Source organism: Geotrypetes seraphini, chromosome 5, assembly GCF_902459505.1.
Source record: "Geotrypetes seraphini chromosome 5, aGeoSer1.1, whole genome shotgun sequence".
In the NCBI taxonomy this organism is placed as follows: Eukaryota; Metazoa; Chordata; class Amphibia; order Gymnophiona; family Dermophiidae; genus Geotrypetes; species Geotrypetes seraphini.
In genome coordinates, this window is record NC_047088.1 from 82,311,098 (window position 1) to 82,325,376 (window position 14,279).

Here is a 14,279-nt window from a genome sequence, read left to right on the forward strand (position 1 = left end):
TGATAGAGGGCTATAAAATTCTGAGTGGAGTGAAAAGGATAGATGTGAATTGCTTGTTCACCCTTTCCAAAAATGCTAGGACTAGGGGGCATGTGATGAAGCTACTACTTAGTAGATTTAAAACAAATCAGAGAAAATGTTTCTTCACTTATCATGTAATTAAACTCTGAAATTTGTTGGCGAAAAAAGTGTTGAAAATCAGTTAGCTTAGTGGGATTTAAAAAAGGGTTAGATAATTTCCTAAAAGAGAAAGTTTGGGGAAATCCGCTGCTTATTCCTAGGATAATCAGCATTAAATCTGTTTTATTGCTTGGGATCTGGCTACTAGGCTTGATGAATCTTCGGTCTGTCCCAGTATGGCAATTCTTATGTTCTCCGTGAATCAAAAAAGGGTAAGACCATGAAGTCGGAAGTGTACTGTTTTGATCTAGTCTTTTGACAGCTCCCAAAAAATAGCATGCCCTGCCTCATTCAAAGAATTGCGCTTCCCATGATGCTTTGCAAGTGCCTGGCCGTCAGTGAAACGGGCTCTGCCTGAAACAATCTTTTCTCTTTTTCTTCAGTTTCTTCGGTATGCATTAAATCGTAATACTTTGCATCAGTTGTTTAATAACGGTCCCTGCAAACCCTAGAAACGTTTGGAATAGGATATGAGCGCGGCCCGTGCGAGTCCGAAAGCTTTGACTTGGAGACGGCAGCGTATTGGGGGGACTGTTGACAGCGAGGCACACACCCGGAAACAGTAGGGGAAGCCGGTTTACAGGTTTGGAGTGCCCTGGTCTCTGCTGGGGGGAGGGGGATGGAAAGCGGGGAGAATCCGGCGCAGCCCCCCGTGTACGTTTACAGTCCGGAGTATGTTTCGCTGTGTGACTCCATCATGTCCAAAGTGCCTAAGAGGGTAAGATGAAGAGGTTTTGGGTGGCTGTGGGGTGCACATCATCCCATGGGGATGCTTCATTATAGCTCACCCTTACTCCTATTGTGTTCCTCTCACAGGGGTAAAAGCAGACAGCTTGTGGAAACCCTGGCAAATGGCTTTTAATGTGTACATCTGAACGCATTTCAGTAACGTTTATCACCCTACTCCCTCGTTTCCCTTTTAAAACTAGGGTGCTTGGTATCTTTTTAGTTTTACTTTTGGAGGTTCTTATTGTGTTTTCATATGTTGGCTCATATTTTTCTGACTTTTTTTTATTTTAGGGTTTGCTATGTTAGTATTTTTTTCTAGTTTCATGGTGTGGTGGTGTTTTGCGTTGATTATACTAATTTTTTTGTTTAGCTCCCCAATAACACTACTACTAATACTTATTATTTCTATAGCACTGTTAGATATACGGAGGGTTACCAGATGTCTGGGCTTTGGAAAGCTCTGGCCGTGTGTGGAGGGCCTCTTAGCATTCGCGGATGCTGTTACACGTGTCTGCGCATGCTCGGAGGCCCCCCAGGACATGGCCCGGAGGTCAGAAATAATGAGATGAGGCTCAAGTTGGAATGGGGTGGGGCTTGGGGTAGAATGGGACAGGGACAGGCATCTGGGATTTTGCCGAGAAAATATGGTAACCCTAGATATACACAGAGATGTACAGTAAAATGTAAGAGACAATCCATGCTCAATAGAGCTTACAATCTAATTAATATCCCCATTTAGGTTTCTTAGTTTAAAAAAAATGCAAAAAAAATATAGTATAATTGGAGCTGAAAACTCAACGCAGGCCTGGTAAGTTGCTACTTGACATGGCTTTCTTTGAAATAGCTGACTCCAGGCAGCTGTTTTCATCAGCTGCTCTGGGTAAGGGTTTTACTGCGTTTAGCATTTTAGAAGGAAGATTCCCAAATGCTGGCAGTAAAATCTGGCAAGCCACTATTGTGGCTGGTACTGTAACAATTTAAAAAAGGCGAGTCATTCTTTAAAAAACACACATGCAAATAAGATTGGTGGAGAGTCACAGAGGATCGCTAAATGTGCATGTGCCGATTGCTGGTGATAGTGATTGGCACATGTGTAGAACAAACTCACAAAAAAAAATAAAACAAATCGAAGATTGACAGGAGGGATGCCCACATCAAGCAAGCACCCCCCCCCCCCCCCCACTGACAGTGGGAAAGATGCTCACTCTCTCTTGCCATTGCCGTCAAGCAGTGGGAGAGATGGCCTCTCCCTCCCGCTGCCAAACAACCCCCCTGACACTCCCCCATATATTTAAATTTTTTTTATTAAAGTATAAAAGGGAAGAATATTCTATATAACTGTTTATAAATCACAGAGCCTTTCATTTCAATCTGGTTTTGGTACAGCCTTCCCAATGATTCAGTTGTCTACATTTTTACATCATCTGGGAAGGTAATTGGATTGTCTTTCACACATGAGTGTAGAAGAGAACATAAACTGTGTAATGAATGAACAGGAAAATAAGGATCTATTATATCTTGGAAATGTTCCTTGATGCCATCAACACTGGATGAATCTGTTTCAGTAACAGTGAGATGTCTGAGCAACTGGGCATATGATGAAAGGACGTTTCAGATGGTAGGAGTCTGATCAGCAGATAACTCTTGTTGCCACATCAAAGGCAGACAAGACACAAATGATGTCATTTAATAGTAGTTCATTGAAATCCAAAAGCAGCTTCTGCAGTTTATTTATTTTTAAATATTTTTATTGAGGAATCGGGGAACAGGCAATAATAAACAAGGCATAACAACTTACAACCAATGAATTCAGATGCCAGTTATCTAAGATGTGTTAAGTTAAATTACATATTGATATTAGTCTCGAGTTTTTAGAGAATGACACGGGGAGTCGGGGACAACATTTGTCCCTGTCCCCACCCCATGCCATTCTCTAGAATGGAGAGCTTCCCTAACTACTGTGACAGCTGGAACTTCCCCTTCTGTAGAAAAGCATTGGGCCATGTTTTGGGTTGGGTTTTTTTGTGTGTGGTGGGGGGGTCTTTTAGTTTTCTAGAATTCTTAGTCCAATCTGGCCCATTGGCATGTGAGAAAAATTGGTGAGACAATACAAGTTTCATCCCATTCCATTAAATTTTCAAAGAATTATTTGCTCCCAGACAGACATTTTCAACTCTATTGGGTTAGAACGAATATAAAGAAATACTTGGCCTTTTGCATAGCTCGTACTTTAAAAAAGTTGTGCTTAGTCTGTGTGTGCTGTATAAAAGAACATGAAGATCCCTTGTCTCAGTGTTTCCTTCAATGGACTTAAGAAGAAGATGATTGCACTTTGGTAATGTGCTAACCTCAGTTTTCCTCTGCAGGCCAGCATGGTGCATTCATTAATAGAATCCTATGGGTTACTGAGGGAAATGAGGTGAGTGCAATATTAAACTATTTCCTGAGATTTCTTTGCTACTACTGAAATAATAATGCTGTGTCACTGGCTAAGTTCTGCACCCTTCGCTCCTGCAGTTATTGCTGTGGGATATATAGATTACTGCATTTATGTACAAGAAACTTGCTTATTACTTGGTTGATCTCCAGCCATGGTCCAGTTGGAAATTGGTGCATTTTATGTTGTGCAACACCTTGTACCTTACTGCTAGAGTGCTGTTCTGAACATTATGTTCACAAAGGGTTTTGTAGGTTCCTGATTAGCCCTTCTCAAGCCAACTTCTTGTAACTCCATTTTCCTGCTTTCTCTATATGTTTGCATATTGGGAGCTCACTGCTCCTCCCAACTGCTAGGCCCTTTTACTGACAGCAGAGGTGAAATTTAATTTATCAAATGGAAGTACTACTTTGTAGTACTCCAACTGTATAACCCAGTGTCTCTCAAACTGTGTGCCACGGCACAGTGGTGTGCCATAAGAGATTCCAGAATTTGAATTTATTTTTAAAAATTCCATTCATAAGCATACACTAGAATAGATGACATGTACATTGTGTACGCAAGAGTCTGTCAGTGTTATAAGCATCTGCATGCGTAAGGATATAACCATTAATTTTTTAAGTGATTGGTCCTTGAAAACTAATGGGAAGTAATTTTATTTTTATTTTATATGCAGTAATCCTAACTTGAGCAACAAAGCAATCAAGAGATGATAGGCTCCGGAGTAATCTAAGGAAATATTTACAGAAAGGGTGGTAGATGCATGGAACAGTCTCCCCGAAGAGGTGGTGGAGACAAGAGACTGTGTCTGAATTCAAAAGGGCCTGGGATAGACACGTAGGATCTCTTAGAAATAGAAAAAGATAATGGTTACAACAGATGGGCAGACTAGATGGGCCATTTGGACTTTATCTGCCATCATGTTTCTATGTTTCCTCCTCAGGGCCCAACACAGGTACCACCAGGAGAGGGAAGAGTTTTTACTAATGTGCATTATTCGTCGCTCCTCCCCCTCAGGACCCAAGACAGGTACTGCTGAGGGAGAGAAGCATTTTTACTAAAGTTGTTTTTTCTTCGTTGATGCCCTCTCCCTCAGGTTTCTAGAGAGGTACCGCAGGGAGAGGGAAGTGTTTCACTGCCGCTGAAGTTAATTTAAAAATGGCATCCGCTGCCATTAGTACAAAGGAGTAACTGGCTGGGAAGGCATACAAAACACCTTCCCTACCAGTTTCTAGGCAGCCAATGAGTGGCCCACAGACACAGCCCGCTAGTACTTCTAGATAAAAAGACAAGATAAGGAGCACTCCCCTGCCCACATATAAGATGCAACTATGTTTCCACTATCAACAGGGACAATGTAACAAAAAGAGTCAGAAAAGATACTGTGTAAACAAAAACAAATCGACTCTATAATGGTAACTCAAACCACGAGGAGGACCCGTTGTGCTAAAATACAGCTCAGAGGTATAAAACTCTAAAGAGGAGGAGGTAATCCCCTCTTAGGAAAAAGAGTTTATTTTCCAATCATTGCTTCATAACAAACGAGTCCAACTCAAAGGTATGAATAATTGTAAAGTGTATATGTCTCACTAATAGTGCAATATGCATTCAAAAACGTTTTTCAAAAAACAATCAAAATTTCTGCATTCAGGTAAGCACTAAAAACTTTGCATTCATATAGTAAATTCTCAAAAAAGATACTTGTCAGGGTCCCGACGTGGCCCCGTTTCGGTGTCTACTTCAGGAGACCCCGTCTGGCTGATTAGCTTGCTTACAAATTGACAACCATGTAACATTTAAATGGAAGATCGTTCAGCAGATGAAAGAATTTTTTCATCTGCTGAACGATCTTCCATTTAAATGTTACATGGTTGTCAATTTGTAAGCAAGCTAATCAGCCAGACGGGGTCTCCTGAAGTAGACACCGAAACGGGGCCACGTCGGGACCCTGACAAGTATCTTTTTTGAGAATTTACTATATGAATGCAAAGTTTTTAGTGCTTACCTGAATGCAGAAATTTTGATTGTTTTTTGAAAAACGTTTTTGAATGCATATTGCACTATTAGTGAGACATATACACTTTACAATTATTCATACCTTTGAGTTGGACTCGTTTGTTATGAAGCAATGATTGGAAAATAAACTCTTTTTCCTAAGAGGGGGTTACCTCCTCCTCTTTAGAGTTTTATACCTCTGAGCTGTATTTTAGCACAACGGGTCCTCCTCGTGGTTTGAGTTACCATTATAGAGTCGGTTTGTTTTTGTTTACACATATAAGATGCTGCAGGTAACCTTTTTTCTTCTTCTTTTCAGATTGCTAAACAGGCATTACCTCCAACCCTAGGTTCTGTCACTATTATACCTACTGAGAAAATATCTAGACCTTAATTACTATAGTCACAAATTTCTATGCATGCTGTGCTTCAGTTTTATTTTTCACTGTTACAAAATTTCCAGAGGGATAGTGCTACACAGAATAGCTTGTACAGCCCTCGCGACAACCAGATCAACCCGAGAAATATTATTTTCTAAATTCCGCCAGATGATTTACATGCTTCTAGTCTCACTCAGACTACTATGCCAGCAGATAAGAAGGTTTTTCCAGTAATCCTCAACTCTCGCCAAACTTTTCAAAAAGATTTATCGCATTTCAAGTTCATCAACCCCTCCAGGGTTTATTTGGCTCACTAGTAAAAGTCCCAATCAGTTTCTCCTGCTTCCAGATGCCTAGAACATACAGAGTTGGAATAGGTGCCTGGACGTAGTTTACAACAGCTGCCGCCAAACTACAGAGTCTCTGAGTTAGCTAAATTCTCAAAGTTCTAATACAATTCACCTCCAGGAAAAGATTTTTATTTCCTGAATTCAATCGGACGTAAAGTCTTATCAGGGATCTGTGTTCACATCAAAAATCATGGCCCATCAATTGAAAATTCTCCTTTTTCAACATTCCATTTTGCAGCGATTTGAACACTGCCTCTCCTGCAAATATTCCAAATCTCTACAGGGCATTACAAGACTCTACTTATAATTTAATAAAAACTTATTATGATGCCTAGCACATGAGTTCTGGAACAACAGCAGTCGTCATTGCACCTTAAAGTGGATCTTCATGACAGATTGCCAGATGCCTCATCTTTGGGGGATTGTTTGTCTGGTGAGCAAATGAAGGCTACGGACTTGCAGCTCATGGATGATTCTGCAGCCATGCGAAAGCTCTCAGTATATCCTCAAGATCACTCAAAGGTTTTTTTTCTCAAATCTTACATTGCTGTCATACCATCAAAAATTTTTTCAACAGTGCTATCCTCAGAGTCATTTTACTCCTGACATCAGAAACAACATTCATGGGGCTGCAAGCAGTCGTCAGTGACTCAACTTCCTCCATTTGAACCTGCTCCTAGCTTTTAACACATTACCAGTAAAGGGGGGGGGCGCATTTTTCTCAGTATGGCAGAGAATCACCTAAGGCAATTGGGCTCTAATGAGAATTTCTCTAGGATTCTCTCTTAACTTCCTGCCTCACAATACTCACTCTTATCTTTCCCCATCATCCGACATTCAACATCATCATATTCCTCAAAAAACAGGAAAATTTCAGATGATTTAATTTTCAACAATTCTCCCACTTCTCAGATATATTGATTGGTTATCTGCTTTGAACCTCAAAGACGCATATACTTGCATCCCTATTCATCCTTCCCACGGGAGATTTCTAAGATTTATATTCCTCAACCAACATTACCGGCATGAAGTTCCGCCTTTCGGCCTGTCATCAACACCATGTGTGTTCACAAAGTGTTTGCCGGTGGTAGCAGCAGACCTCAACAGAAACCTTCACAGGGTATTTCCTTCCCTGGATGACTGGCTCCTTGTAGCACACACCAGGGAGCAATTCCTTCTTACCATTCCAGCCACTGTGCACTCTCTACAAGTGCTATTTTTCATAATTAATTTCGACAAATAAAAACTCCAGTCGACACAATGTCTCATGTATATTGGGGCTAAACTAGACATGGTCTCTACCAGAGCCTATCTACTGAAAGAGTCTTATCAAGCTATCATCACCCTGACAGAGCAAATGGGACAGGCCTCTACTTTCCCAGCATGCAGTGTTTTGTGCCTCTTAGGCCACCGGGCTCTTGCTCTACTTCAGCATGCCAGGCTCCTTTCTTGGTAGATCCACTCTCCGTCTCTCAAACAAGGATGTCCATTCCAGTCTCCATCTCATCTACTCACCATCACCATAGATGCTTCAAACAAGGGTTGGGTAGCACACCTCAATCACCCCCAGACTCAAAGTCAGTGGTCAAACAGAGGGATTACCTTTCACATAAATCTTCTGAAACTTCGCTATGCGCTAAGAGCATTCAGTCCTTGGATTCGCAATACACAACAGTTGATTTAAATAGACAACCAGGTAGCAATATTCTATCTAAACAAAACAAGAAGGCTCAGGGTCCTTACCCCTTCTGAAGAGCAACCTTCTGTCTTCAGACCTTTGCACTCTCTCTCTCCAGAAATGTAGGCGGTGTATGTTCAGGGAAGACGAGCATCATTGCAGACTCCCTAAACCGGAAACTCGATTCTCACGAGTGGACTTTAACTCTAGAGTTTGGTGCAACACATTTTTCAACAATGGGGCACTCCCACAATAGATCTGTTTGATTCTGCAACCAATGCTCATTGTACCCAGTATTGTTCCCTATGACCTACTCCTCATGTAGTCACAAAAGATGCTTTTGCAATTCCGTGGAATCTCAATCTGCTCTACACTTTTCCACCAATTCTATTAATCTCCAAGGTTCTTCAAAGGATTATTAGAGACAGAGCCCAGCTATTCTCATTGCACTTTGCTGGCCCAGCCAACTCTGGTATCTGATACTATTGGACTTTCTCGAGGCTCCCCTACTCCCTTTAGGGGATCACCCATCTCTTCTACCTCAGCAAAATGGTGGCTTATAACATTCCGATCTTCGTAGTCTCAGTCTCACGGCATGGAGATTGAAAAGATAATCCTTGCTGAGATCCCAGTCTCTTCATCAGTACAGAAGGTTCTCCTGGCAGTAAATCTTATCAGTTAAAGCAGAAGCATTTTTCCATATGGACACAATCACAATCACAAGCTCAAGATCCGTTCTGTTGCCTGATTGATTCATTTTAACTTACTTGCTACACTTATCAGATTCGGGGCTCAAGATCAATTCTGTACGACTCCATCTTTCGACCATCTCTGCATTCCTTGCTGGATGAGAAACCAATCTCACAAAATCCTTTAGTTTTGGACCATTTGATGAAAGATCCTTTTGGGAGTTTGCTACATTACCCTTTCTTAAATGGAACACAGCATTTCTCATAGCTCTTACATCTTCAAGAAGAGTTAGCGAGTTGCAAGAGTTAGTCATCTATTCTCCATACCTTCAATCTTTTCCTAATAAAGTGCTACTGTGCACTCATCCAAAGTTTCTTCCAAAAGTAGCAACGGATTTCCATATCAATGAATCTATAATGTTGCCTCCCACACCCAACCCAAAAAGCCTTCCTCCCAAGCTTGCCCCCATCCCACATGACCACCAGTAGGCCCTCCCCAGGCCAATTGTAGGAAGCCATGGTGGTGTAGTGGCCTTCTGTGGGGCAGAACAAGCTGAGAGTAGAGTCGGTGCAACGGATGGCCACCAGGATGGTCTCGGGGCTCAAGGATCTATCGTACGAGGAAAGGCTGAAAAATTTGCAGCTGTACTCACTCGAGGAACGTAGGGAGAGAGGAGACATGATCGAGACGTTTAAGTATATTACCGGCCATATCGAGATGGAAGAAGAGATTCTCTTTCTCAAAGGACCCTCAGCCACAAGAGGGCATCCGCTCAAACTCAGGGGCGGGAAATTTCATGGCGACACCAGGAAATATTTCTTCACCGAGAGAGTGGTTGATCCTTGGAACGAGCTCCCGGTGCAGGTGATCAAGGCAAACAGCGTGCAAGAATTTAAGAGCAAATGGGATGCCCATGTGGGATCCCTTAGAGGGTTAAGCCAAGGGAACCTGTCACCAGGAGTGGGATCCCTAGGATGGTAGACTTGGGGGTAGGTCAGTAGAGTGGGCAGACCTGATGGGCTATGGCCCTTATCTGCCGTCATCTTCTATGTTTCTATGTTTCTATACTTGTTCCTATCCCTTACCACTTCTCTATTGCAGTGACTGACGAGACTTCCTGTAGCAGTCTCAGTGTCCATTTTATGGTTGGAACCAGCATAGGCAGGAATGAATCTTCTGCTCTTGCTGGTTCCAGTCACAAAATGGCTGCCAGGACCTCCCATGACAGTCTTGGCAGCCATTGTGATGAAGCAGTAGCAAGAAGCAGGAATGAGTAGGGTTACCAGACGTCCTAGGAATGAGTGGTGGTCATTCTTCTTTCAAAGAGGCCACCAAGATGTCCTAAAGTATGCCTGGGTTAAGAGGAAAGTTTTGGTTTCAGATGAAAATGCACAATTGGTCCAATTTCACTACCCAATCTGAAACCAAAATTCAGTTGGCTTTCTACTCTACTCTACCATTTTGCCCAGCATCTAAGCCTCACTTCATTGCTGGGCAAAATGGTAGAAACGATTATAAAAAATAAAATTGTGGAACACATAGACAAACGTGATTTAATGAGACGGAGTCAGCATGGGTTCAGCTGAGGGAGATCTTGCCTCATAAATTTGCTTGACTTCTTTGAAGGTGTGAATAACATGTGGATAAAGATCAGCCAGTTGATATAGTGTATTTAGATTTTCAGAAAGCTTTTGATAAAATTCCTCATGAGAGGCTCTTGAGAAAATTAAAGTCATGGGATAGGTGGCAAAGTTCAGTTGTAGATTAGGAATTGGTTATCGGATAGAAAAGAGAGGGTAGGGTTTATGGATGATAGTAGATGGTACCAGGAAGTGAGAAGGCGGGATAGGACATGAGTTTATGAGGCATGAGGCCAAAACCTGCAGTGTCCCTGCTTTGACCCTGCTGTTGAGGTGCTGCGTCTGGGTGAGAATGTCTTTTGCCATGCAAGTAAAGAAATGTAGAGGGAGTGTACTTTTCTTTGTGGAAAATCCATTTTTCTTTATGAGTGTCAAAGTGGAAGAGGAGCTGTGTGATGGTGCAGCACAGTGCTCATACAAAAGCATTAGGTAGTTTGGGTCCAGACTAAAGATGTTGTGCAGCAGTCAAGAGCAGTTAGTTTTGCTGCAGAAACTGGTTTTCAATTTGTATTTGGTGTTTGACCCAGTGCTGTGTTGTACTGACTTCTTATTGGCAAGGCTTCTGTACCAGTATTAGTGGTTTGTATGAGAACATTCCCAAGATATATAGATGTTAGTATGATTTTTGAGCAAAGCCCTAGATTTTCACATTTTTTCAATACAAAGTAAATTTTATTCTATACTAGGACACCCCTGTCACCTACAGGCAAGTAGCTATGTCTTTGCTATCATTGCTTCTCTATCCCCTATCATTGTCGCATTCATGTCTGCCAAGGTAACTGGTACCATTACCACCTCCCTGCTCTTGCTTATTTCGTTGATCTCTCTTGTCAGAATAGTGAAACCTAAAATGGCTTCTATGGAAGAGATGGCCAGTTTCCACACAGATGCCTATTTGCAGCACCTGGAGAAAGTCAGCCAAGATGGAGATGACGATGACCCGGAATCTATTGAGTTTGGTTTAGGTAAGGAACCTTTACTTCATAAATGCCCCTTTGCTTCCTGTTCATCTCTTTCTCATTGTTTTGTTTTCGCCTGCCTTTATTTTATTCCCAAGATTTTGGTTTTCCCTTAGTTGATTCTTCTTCTCCATTGTCTTTGTCTAAGGGCTGGCCCTGTTCTCTTCTACCATATGCCCTTTATAATTTTTATTTTTATAAACACAAAGAACATTTCCGGTGCAATAGATGTGTTATTCTGGACTAGCAAGAGTTAATTTCTCCATTGTCGCAAGCTCTGCAGAAGGGAATCCACTCCATATTTTTTCTGTAACCTTTACTTCACCTACAATTTTTTCCTTTCACATGCGAGCCTGAATGAGTGTTTCTGTTCCGTTCTCCCTTTTTCTTTACTTTACTTGGTGCTTTTCAGTTAATGTTCAATGGTTTTGGTGCTCAGAACTTACCAATATCAGGGTCACATATCTGGAGAAGAAGCAGACTGAGGTCTTTAGCAGGCAGACCTCTTATAGTACCTGTTGGCCAGCCTGCAAAAGTATTTTTGGATCTCGGGTCCGTCCCCACTTACCGTCCCTCGCCCACTGCATAGCAGGGGTTTGAGCACAGGCTGTTAGGCATCCTTAAGAGGCTCAGTGGTGTCTTGCAGGGTGCTAGCTACATTTTTGCCGCCTCCCTCTCTCCTCCACCGTTCTAGTAGCACAGGTGTCAGGTCTGCGGGAGTAGGGGTTCAGTCTGATGTCTGGTCTGACTGCCATCCCAAAGATCAGCATTGGAAAGGACTTTCAGCATGAGGCAGTGATTTCTTCTCCTTTTCCAGCTACTGTACAAAGCTGAGGCAGGTTACAGCACTTTTCCAGCACAGGTCACAGTGAGTAAGGCTGTTACAGCCTATGAGGTGGATTGGGGAAGCTCTGAATTTCCAATTTTTGGTGGTTTCTGCATATTTCCTTGTGTTCCCCCTCCTCAATTTTTAACCTTTGGTGGGGTGGAGGACGGTTTCCAGCGATTTTTGGTGCCAAAATCCTGATAGTGGCGATCTTGGATTTTTAGCACGCTTTATTTTTCAAATGTTCCTTATTGCCGACAAATTTTTGTGCCGTTTACTTAAATGCCAGTTAACTAAGATTCTACTGTATCTGTTATACTCCATTTCTAAACACTTCTAGATATTTTGAGTACCATTCAATTAGAATGTGATGAGCCCTTATGAAACAAGGTTCGTGTGTCCACCTTGTATTCCACAAGGCAATACAACGATCCCCTATTCGTTTTCATAGGGGATTGCAGTATTGCCTTCTGCCACTGTATGTTGATTACAAGGTGGGACACACAAACCTTGTTTTACCTCAAACAATCACACCGTCTTTCTTTTGCCAACAAGTAGACAAATAAAAGTCTTTTTAAAGACTACAAGAGAAGTGTCACACATTTGTGAATCCCTAAATATCTTTCTCCTCAGTCCACAAAATCAGACTCTTGAAGCAGGCCTTTTTAGGCCAAAACACGATTGTGTCGAGTCAGTCTCATATTATCTAATAAAGGAGATCGAACACCAACATCTCATACCCAGGGTTCTTCAGAAAACATGGTAGGACAGATTCTCTTTTTGCACTGCATTAGTACTACTACTATTTGTTTCTATAGTGCTGAAAGGTATATTCAGTGCTGTTTATTTAACAAGTAATACTCAGTCCCTGCTCAGAAGAACTTACAATCTAATTTGGGCAGACAGGACATTAGGGATTGGGGAATTTCTTTCAGAGAGAATGATAGAATGGACATAGCTACCTTATGGTGAAAGTGGAAGTTAGGAGATGAAAGCAGCCTCAAAAAAAGTAGTTTGGAGTTCTATACTGCTAGTGCTGGAGTCTCAGTTCTATACTGCTAGTGAAAGCAGTCTATTCAGGTATACGATGCAGCAAGATAGAAGGAACTGAGTCTGGAGTTGGCAGTGGAGGAGAAGGGTATGGATAGGAGGGAGTAACCCGATGAATGGAGTTCAAAGGAGGGAGCGTAAGGGGAGATAAGTGAGCTGAGATATTGAAGGACTGCAGAGTGAATGCACTTGTAGGTCAGTAAGAGGAGTTTGAAATCTATTCAGAAATGGATGGGGAACCATGAAGTGACTTGAGGAGAGGAATAATGTGAGCATGGTGGTAGAGAATGACACCGTGACTGTTACCTGCGGCTAGCTGCAGGTAACCCGCCAAAACAGGGATGAAAAAAACCTGGTCGCCGCGGGTAGTGATTGACATGGTCAAAATTGCCTGGGAGCTAGTGTCATAGGATGAAGGTGAGAAGTGGCTTAGGAAAGTAGACTTACCAGAGAGAGTTCATATGCGAGAGGCATGGTTATATGAGCACTGAATGTAAGAAGGTAAGGTTTAAGAATGAATAAAAATACATTTGCTTTCACCAAAGGCACAAACAGCCCCTACAAAGAAGACAAGGAAGTGAGTTATAAACATTTAAGCACCTTTTTAACTGGAGGCATCGGAGCTCCAGGAGGGGTTACTGGGGGTTAATGAGCTGGTAACAGGTTTGTGCTGGAACATATTTCAGGGAGACAGGGGAAGCTCTTGGGTCTGGCTATAATTTTGGGCTATATTGCAACATATTGTGATTAAGTCAAGGGAGAACCCTATCCCTTTATCTCGGTGAACTTGCTTCATGAGGAGTCTTGTCAATGCAAGACCACCTTTCTGACCGTAGCACCCTCAATGGGTTCTCATTGTAGTCATTGTCAAACTGATTGTAACACCATTTGAGCAATTGAATTAAGCATCCCTCAAGTATCTCCCCGGCTTGCTAAATCTAGCCTCCAAACTGCTAGTTCTACTGCGACATCATTCCACCTTAACTCAGCAGAGGGAAGAGCTACTCTAATGTGAAATTGCTTGCTCTGACAGTCTGGTTATTGAACTGCAAACATTAGCCAATCTTTCATTTTTCTCAGAAGACAAAGTGGCTCACCAATTCAAGTGGAAATGGTTTCTGAATAGTGCGCAGCTAAAGCGCTGACAAAACTGCCAGCAGGAAGCAGGTGACAGATCTCTTTTTCTCTCAAACTTGGGTCCTCAAATCACCTCAGTCTGGCTACAGTGTTTGGCTACATTGCAGAATATCATGATTAAGTCAAAGGGAAAATCCCTATCCCTTTATCTTAATGTAACCTGCTTCATGAGGAGTTTTGTCAGCATAAGACCCCCCCTTTCAGACCGTTGCACTCTCAATGGGTTCT

The 14,279-nt window shown here is 42.1% G+C and overlaps 1 protein-coding gene across 7 annotated transcripts in view; it reads left to right on the top strand.

Moving 5' to 3' along the window:
* Nucleotides 1-488: 488 nt before the first annotated feature.
* HDAC8 (histone deacetylase 8) overlaps nucleotides 489-14,279 on the top strand; it is a 221,499-nt gene continuing 207,708 nt past the window's right edge. For 4 of the 7 annotated variants that reach the window (XR_004539613.1, XR_004539614.1, XM_033946319.1 and 1 more), the window contains exons 1-3: nucleotides 767-898; nucleotides 3,276-3,328; nucleotides 10,914-11,044. Coding sequence is in view for 5 of the 7 variants with exons in the window: in XM_033946319.1 (XP_033802210.1) it covers nucleotides 800-898; nucleotides 3,276-3,328; nucleotides 10,914-11,044 (283 nt within the window). In the remaining 2 variants the exon portion in view is untranslated. The other 3 variants (XM_033946322.1, XM_033946321.1, XM_033946323.1) reach the window with 3 other exon arrangements.